At 42.7% G+C, this 7792-nt stretch overlaps 2 protein-coding genes across 2 annotated transcripts in view; both read right to left on the bottom strand.

Annotated features, from left to right (window-relative positions):
* The window catches only part of LOC308687553 (NACHT, LRR and PYD domains-containing protein 1 homolog), a 206430-nt gene that overhangs the window by 128256 nt on the left and 70382 nt on the right, over window positions 1-7792 (bottom strand). The window lies entirely within an intron of this gene.
* The window catches only part of LOC308687560 (uncharacterized protein), a 98994-nt gene that overhangs the window by 21995 nt on the left and 69207 nt on the right, over window positions 1-7792 (bottom strand). Inside the window, exons 5-6 of the mRNA XM_081360172.1 lie at window positions 2893-2939; window positions 2213-2786 (exon numbers count right to left, since the gene is read on the bottom strand). Of these exons, the coding sequence (XP_081216298.1) occupies window positions 2213-2786; window positions 2893-2939 (621 nt within the window). The remainder of the gene's footprint in view (window positions 1-2212; window positions 2787-2892; window positions 2940-7792) is intronic.

The following is a 7792-nucleotide window of genomic DNA, read 5'->3' as shown; positions in this document are numbered from 1 at the left end:
TTTTTTCTCCATTAGGTCACCTAATGGAGTTTTTCGGTTCCTTGCCACTGTTGCCTTTGGCTTGCTCAGTTGGGGATACTTAATTTGATTAATCGATTCAACAGTGCTATTGATCTGCATTACCAAACGTGGATGTTTTACACCAGAAACATACACTGATGTACTATTTTATTTAATACTGTGAAGCTGCTTTGATACAATCTGTATTGTGAAAAGCGCTATATAAATAAAGTTGACTTGACTTGACTTGACTTGTGTGTGTGTGTGAGTGTGTGTGTGTGTGCATCATCCTCCCTTGGAACGCAAGAGTGTGTGTGTGTGTGTGTGTGTGTGTGTGTGTGTGTGCATCATCCTCCCTTTGAACGCAAGAGTGTGTGTGTGTAAGTGTGTGTGTGTGCATCATCCTCCCTTGGAACGCAAGAGTGTGTGTGTGTGTGTGTGTGTGTGTGTGTGTGACTCATCCTCCCTTTGAATGCAAGAGTGTGTGTGTGTGTGTGTGTGTGTGTGTGTGTGTGCATCATCCTCCCTTTGAACGCAAGAGTGTGTGTGTGTGTGTGTGAGTGTGTGTGTGTGTGCATCATCCTCCCTTGGAACGCAAGAGTGTGTGTGTGTGTGTGTGTGTGTGTGTGTGTGTGACTCATCCTCCCTTTGAACGCAAGAGTGTGTGTGTGTGTGTGTGTGTGTGTGTGTGTGTGTGTGCGTGTGCATCATCCTCCCTTTGAATGCAAGAGTGTGTGTGTGTGTGTGTGTGTGTGTGTGTGTGTGTGAGTGTGTGTGTGTGCATCATCCTCCCTTGGAACGCAAGAGTGTGTGTGTGTGTGTGTGACTCATCCTCCTTTTGAAAGCAAGAGTATGTGTGTGTGTGTGTGTGTGCATCATCCTCCCTTTGACCGCAAGAGTGTGTGTGTGTGTGTGTGTGTGCATCATCCTCCCTTTGACCGCAAGAGTGTGTGTGTGTGTGTGCATCATCCTCCCTTTGAACGCAAGAGTGTGTGTGTGTGAGTGTTAATGCATCATCCTCCCTTTGAACACAAGAGTGTGTGTGTGTGTGTGTGTGTGTGTGTGTGTGTGTGTGTGTGTGTATGTGTGTGCATCATCCTCCCTTGGAACGCAAGAGTGTGTGTGTGTGTGTGTGTGTGTGTGTGACTCATCCTCCCTTTGAACGCAAGTTTTTGTGTGTGTGTGTGTGTGTGTGTGTGTGTGTGTGTGTGACTCATCCTCCCTTTGAACGCAAGAGTGTGTGTGTGTGTGTGTGTGTGTGTGTGTGTGTGAGTGTGTGTGTGTGCATCATCCTCCCTCGGAACGCAAGAGTGTGTGTGTGTGTGTGTGTGTGTGCATCATCCTCCCTTTGAACGCAAGAGTGTGTGTGTGTGTGAGTGTGTGACTCATCCTCCCTTTGAATGCAAGAGTGTGTGTGTGTGAGACTCATCCTCCCTTTGAACGCAAGAGTGTGTGTGTGTGAGTGTGTGACTCATCCTCCCTTTGAATGCAAGAGTGTGTGTGTGTGAGACTCATCCTCCCTTTGAATGCAAGAGTGTGTGTGTGTGTGTGAGACTCATCTTCCCTTTGAACGCAAGAGTGTGTGTGTGTGTGTGTGTGTGTGAGTGTGTATGCATCATCCTCCCTTTGAACGCAAGAGTGTGTGTGTGTGTGTGCGCATCATCCTCTCTTTGAACGCAAGAGTGTGTGTGTGTGTGTGTGTGTGCGCATCATCCTCACTTTGAACGCAAGAGTGTGTGTGTGTGTGTGCGCATCATCCTCCCTTTGAACGCAAGAGTGTGTGTGTGTGTGCGAATCATCCTCCCTTTGAACGCAAGAGCGTGTGTGTGTGTGTGTGTGTGTGTGCGTGAGTGTGTGTGTGTGAGTGCGTGAGTGTGTTTTGATGCACAAACAAAATTAATTGACAAAATTTAAATCACACTACACAACTCTGAAACTGAAGGAGAAATAGATTTAGCTCTAAACTAACTAAAATGAAGAATAATGTGTTTATAGTCTCTGCACAGGAGAGACTCTGTGTTGCTTCAAAACAAAGGAAAATATGTATTTATTGGTACTGGCCAAAACATGTTGTGAAATATCAGCATATGGAGTATCAGCACAAACCCAATATGGAGCATCTCTAGTGTTTAGTGATGTATGAAGAACAGAGGATTGAACTATTATTCAGTCTGGAGAAATCCTTCACTAAGACACAGTATATTTCACTCACCCGGTTGTGTGTGTATCACTGGTGTTTCTCTCAGGACGCTGTTTAATGTCACACAGAGACACTGAGGAGTTAGAATAAACCCTAAATCCAGCATAGAGGAGTTCAGTGAATGTGGTGTTGAATGTCTGTAAGTGTGTGAGTGTGTGTGTGTCAGAGACGCTGTAGAAGGACAGAGTGCCGGCCGACACGTCCACATACACTCCTGCTCTCTTAGAGGATGAAGAGACGTCAGGAATAACAGTGTCTTTATTATTGTGCCAGACAGAGAATCTGTTATTATAGCAGATCAGACTCCAGGATTTGTCATTATATCCAAACATACAGTCTATCCCTCTTTTCCTGCTGATTCCTTTATATGACACTGATATAACAGCACTATATCCGCTCCATTCAGCCTCCCAGTAACAGCGTCCAGTCAGACTCTCTCCACACAGAACCTGAGGATACTCATCAAATCTCTCTGGATGATCAGTATACGGCTGACGCTCAGACACACACTTCACTGTCCTGTTCTCATCAGACAGAATGAGTCGAGTGTGTGCTGTGTTTGGATCCAGTGTGAGATCACAGGCATCTGAACACAAGAAGAGAAACATTTCACTAAATGACACAAATCAACAATAAATCACTAAATGATTGTGTGTGTGTGTGTGTGTGTGTGTGTGTGTGTGTAGACCTACATTTGTGTAATCCTGCTGTAATTCTGAACTCTCCACAATGATCCACACTATAAAACACACACATGATTCATATTCATTTCTAGAGGAAACACAAGAAAGTGTGTGTGTGTGTGTGTGTGTGTGTGTGAGAGTGTGTGTATCATCCTCCCTTTGAACGCAAGTAAGTGTGTGTGTGTGTGTGTGTGTGTGTGTGTGTGTGTGTGTGTGTGTGTGTGTGTGTGTGTGTGTGTGTGTGTGTGCGCGCGCATCATCCTCCCTGTAGGAGCCATACTTACCACCTTATTTAATTTGTATAAATTTGTTCATTTAAATCAGTTTGTTGTGTATTGTTAATTGTGTTTATTTCTCTGAGTATGTGCCCTCTATAGACCTTATGCACCAGAGAAACGAGGGCGCCGCCATCTTTGGAATATTGTCTTTTAACTTCCGTTTTGCGGTCGCTCTGTACATTTCTATGGCATTTCTGTCCAGGAGTAATTAGCTTTTTAAGTGGATTTATTTAATGTAAAGTTAACGAAAGTTATCATGAGGACTGTAATGTTTAAAGCAGATGACTTAACAAATGTAAATCGACCGGGAAGATTTTAAAACGAGCCGTTCATTAATAAACACGCAAACCGCTGTGAAAATACAGACCGGAAGTCAAAAGACAATGAGCGCAGCGCTGAAAAGGGGCGGAGCTACATAAGGTCTATAGGTGAGAGGTGAAAGGTTGTATAAAGGATAGGCCACCCCTGACAGGAAGGGGGTGCTGGTGCAAGAGCACACAGTCTTTTGACCGTACACATGGAGTTAGGGTGGCATGGTGCAACAAACCTGCAAGCGGCCTAAAAGTTGTTTGTTTTGTTTTATGTTACATCGCTTCTTTATTTTTGATTTAATAAACTTCAGTTATTTGTTTGGAACATCAAAACGCCTCTCTGGATCTATTTATGGTACGCGTCAGAATCATAGCATCAGCATCTCCCACAGTGGACAAGGAACAAGGATTAAAAATAGGAGACTTGTTTTACCACTAAAACATGTCAAAAGACTTGCTTTGAAAATGGACTTGTGAAAATGGAATATGTTTGGGAAAAGAGTATCCTTAAACTTGAACGGAGTGGATGGACTGTTTGAAGACCCTCAAACTAGTACTCAAGTTTCTTCTGCTCTAAAAGTGAATGACCAGCTAAATCATGATCTGGAACCTTTGACACCAAATCACATTCTCCTGTTAAAGTCAAGCCCTACATTGCCACTTGGATTGTTTCAAAGGTCAGACGTATACAACAGACGTCGGTGGAGGCAAGTACAATATTTAGCAGACCTGTTTTATGAAGAGGTGGTCACAAGAATACTTACCATTACCATTATGTGTATCATCCTCCCTTTGAACGCGTGTGTGTGTGTGTGTATCATCCTCCCAATGAACGCAAGAGTGTGTGTGTGTGTGTGTATCATCCTCCCAATGAACGCAAGAGTGTGTGTGTGTGTGTGTGAGAGAGTGTGTGTGAGAGTGTGTGTGTGTGTGTGTGTGTGCATCATCCTCCCTTTGAACGCAAGAGTGTGTGTGTGTGTGTGTGTGAGTGTGTGTGTGTGTGTGTGTGTGTGTGTGTGTGTGTGTGTGTGTGTGTGTGCATAATCCTCCCTATGAACGCAATAGTGTGTGTGTGAGTGTGTGTGTGTGTGTGTGTGTGTGTGCATCATCCTCCCTTTGAACGCAAGAGTGAGTGTGTGTGTGTGTGTGCATCATCAAGACCTCTGCGATTGGTTGCAGAGAACAAAGGAAACATCTCAAAGAGGTATGTGTTTGCGGAAACAATGTGCTGAGTTCAATTTGAATGTTATTGGAAAGACTTTCAAGTTTGATTCTGCAAACTGTGGATGAAAGGATTAATTTGATGAAAGAGTTCAAAGGTCTTGATGCATGCCATTTTAAAATGGAAATCAAAGGAAATTTGAAAAGTTTGTGTCGTTGGAAAGAGGACATTTGCTTGTTGGAAAAATGGACGAGTCTTATCTAGAACAAACCCCAAACTCAGCTCAAAAGGACTTGAATGAGGTTGCTGCTCGTTTGAAAGCCTCTAGAGCAGGCAAGATGGCACACCTTACAAGACGAATGAATATTGTTAACTCTTTGATGACTGATGCTGAATATCTTGAAGAAGTAAAGGGAAACATGATGAAGTTCAATGAAATGTTTGATGAATTCAAATCTCTTCAAGAATCATATGTACAAGTGTTGAGTGAAGAGGATAAAGTTGAAGACCTGAAAACCTGGTATGAACCATGAATGAAACAAGTTGATGTGTTTGTTTCTACTGTTGAGAATTGGATGTCTACTATTCAAGAACCTGACTCTCAAACTAGTACTCAAGTTTCTTCTGCTCTAAAAGTGAATGACCAGCTAAATGATGAAGATAACACTTCAGTTGTTTCATCTGTGCGTAGCAGTAGATCTGGCAGATCTAGCAGATCACATTCAAGCAGATCAAGTGTGTCAACATCAGCCTCAGTGCGTATCTGTGCAGAGGCAGAGAGGGCAGCTTTACTTGCCAAAGCCAATGCACTGCAAAGAAAACATGCTATAGAGAAGAAAGAGGAGGAACTTAGAAAGATGAAGGAGGTGTGGGAAGTTGAAGCTGAAATTGCTGCCAACACAGCAAAAATTGAGTATCTCAAGAATGCTGAGACCTCAATAACCAATGGAAATGCTGTCGAAGAAGATGCCATGAATGTGTACTGTAAAGAGATGCTGGATAAAAACCTCTCTAGTGCAACAAACACACAAGATGTGCGCCCAAAAGAAACTTTCCCAACTCAGACTGCAAGACATTCTTATCCTCATAATATCAATGCAATTAAACAATCCGCCACGGTGAACACTGACTCCAAATCCCCTGCACAAATCTCTCCTACAGCTCAAGCAAGACCTCAAGAAAGTAGAGAATCATCTTCTAATGTCATTCAAGGGCCTGATCTTGCTAGAATTCTTCAAAAACAAAACAACTTGACAGACATGCTTGTAAAACAACAACTTCTTTCCACCTTACCAAGAGGGGAAATTCCTATGTTTAATGGAGATATTCTGCAGTACAGGTCATTCCTTCATTCTTTTGAGCACATCATTGAAACTAAGACGGATGATAATGCAGACAGGCTGCACTTTCTCATTCAGTACACAAGGGGGCTACCACAGGAGCTGGTAAGAAGTTGCCAAAACATGTCATCGAACCAAGGTTACCAAAAGGCAAAGCAGCTATTGAAAGAACACTTTGGTAATGCATATAGGATTTCATGTGCTTATATCGAGAAAGCACTCTCCTGGCCTTCAATCAAACCAGAAGATCCAAAGGCTTTACAGGCCTTCGCATTGTTTCTTAGAAGCTGCTGTAATAGTATGGAAGACTTGGAGTTCATGGAAGAGCTGGACACGGTCTCCAATATGAGGAGTATTGCTTTTAAACTCCCATACAAGCTCAGAGAGAGGTGGCGCACAAAGGCATTTGAGTTGCAAGAACAAAGGAGGACCAAGGTAAAGATGGCAGATCTCGTCAGCTTCATTGAAAAACAAGCTAACATTGTCTCAGACCCAATATTTGGTGATATCCAAGACTCAAGCCCAAGTAAAGGAAAGCCCAAAGTATTGAAACCCAAATCCAAAGGCAGTTTTGCTACCAATGTGCATGTGAACTCACCACAGACCGCATCTAAAGATTCCCAGCCAATGTCATGTCTCTACTGTAACAATGGACATGATTTGATGTCATGCTTGCAGTTTGAAAAGCAGCCACACAGGGAAAAGATCAACTTTGTTAGACAGGATGGAATCTGTTTTGGGTGTTTAACCAGAGGAGGACATCTGAGTAAAGACTGCACACAGCATCTTTACTGCTCCATATTCAACAAACAGCATCCAAGTGTGTTACACATTAAAGCATTGGAATCTTCAAAACAACTTAAGAAAACACCTGTGAGTAGCACGCAGGTCTCTCTTCAAGATGGTAAGCATGCTGGAGTCAGAAACATGCAGATTTATACAGAGTGTTTGTTGTCGATTGTACCAGTACAGGTTAAAAGTTCAAAAGGAAGTAAGATTCTGCACACATATGCCTTTCTTGATCCTGGTAGCTCGGCAAGCTTCTGCACAGAGGATCTTATGAGGAATCTCAACATTACTGGATGAAAGACCAATATTCTTCTTCGAACAATGAGCCAGGATAAGTCTGTGCCCTCTTACATTGTCAGTGGGTTGGAAGTTTCTTCGCTGGAAGAAGGTAACTTCATCCACCTGCCAGAAGTCTACACCCAAAAGATCATGCCTGTTGACACCTGTAACATTCCCACAAAGGAAGAACTATCTAAATGGCCATACCTGAGTCAGGTACAGTTTACTAGGATTCCAGCCAAGGTGGAGTTGTTGATTGGAAGCAATGCTCCCAAAGCCATTGAACCTTGGGAAATCCTTAATAGCCAAGGGGATGGGCCATATGCAGTTAAGACCCTACTAGGATGGGTTATTAATGGTCCTTTACAAGGCAAAAACACAGCAAACAGAAACAGCTGTGATGGTGTTGTTGTTAACAGAATTTCTGTCTCGAACTTGGAAGAAATGTTGATGCAACAATACAAACATGATTTTAATGAGAGGTCAAATGAAGAGAAGGCTGAAATGTCTATAGAAGACAAACGATTCATCAAGATTGCAGAGGAGTCAATAAAGTTGAAAAATGGACATTACACTTTTGATCTACCTTTTCGCAAAGACGACACAGTGTTGCCTAACAATTACCAAGTGGCAGAACAGCGACTTCAAAGTTTGAAAAGAATGTTCAAGAGGAATGAAAAATTCAAAACCGACTATACTGAATTTCTAACAGAAGTCATAAATAAGGGCTATGCTGAAGTGGTGCCGCAA

Source organism: Scardinius erythrophthalmus, assembly GCF_964197995.2.
Source record: "Scardinius erythrophthalmus genome assembly, chromosome: 3".
NCBI classification, from domain to species: Eukaryota; Metazoa; Chordata; class Actinopteri; order Cypriniformes; family Leuciscidae; genus Scardinius; species Scardinius erythrophthalmus.
This window is presented reverse-complemented; position numbering and strand designations above follow the sequence as displayed.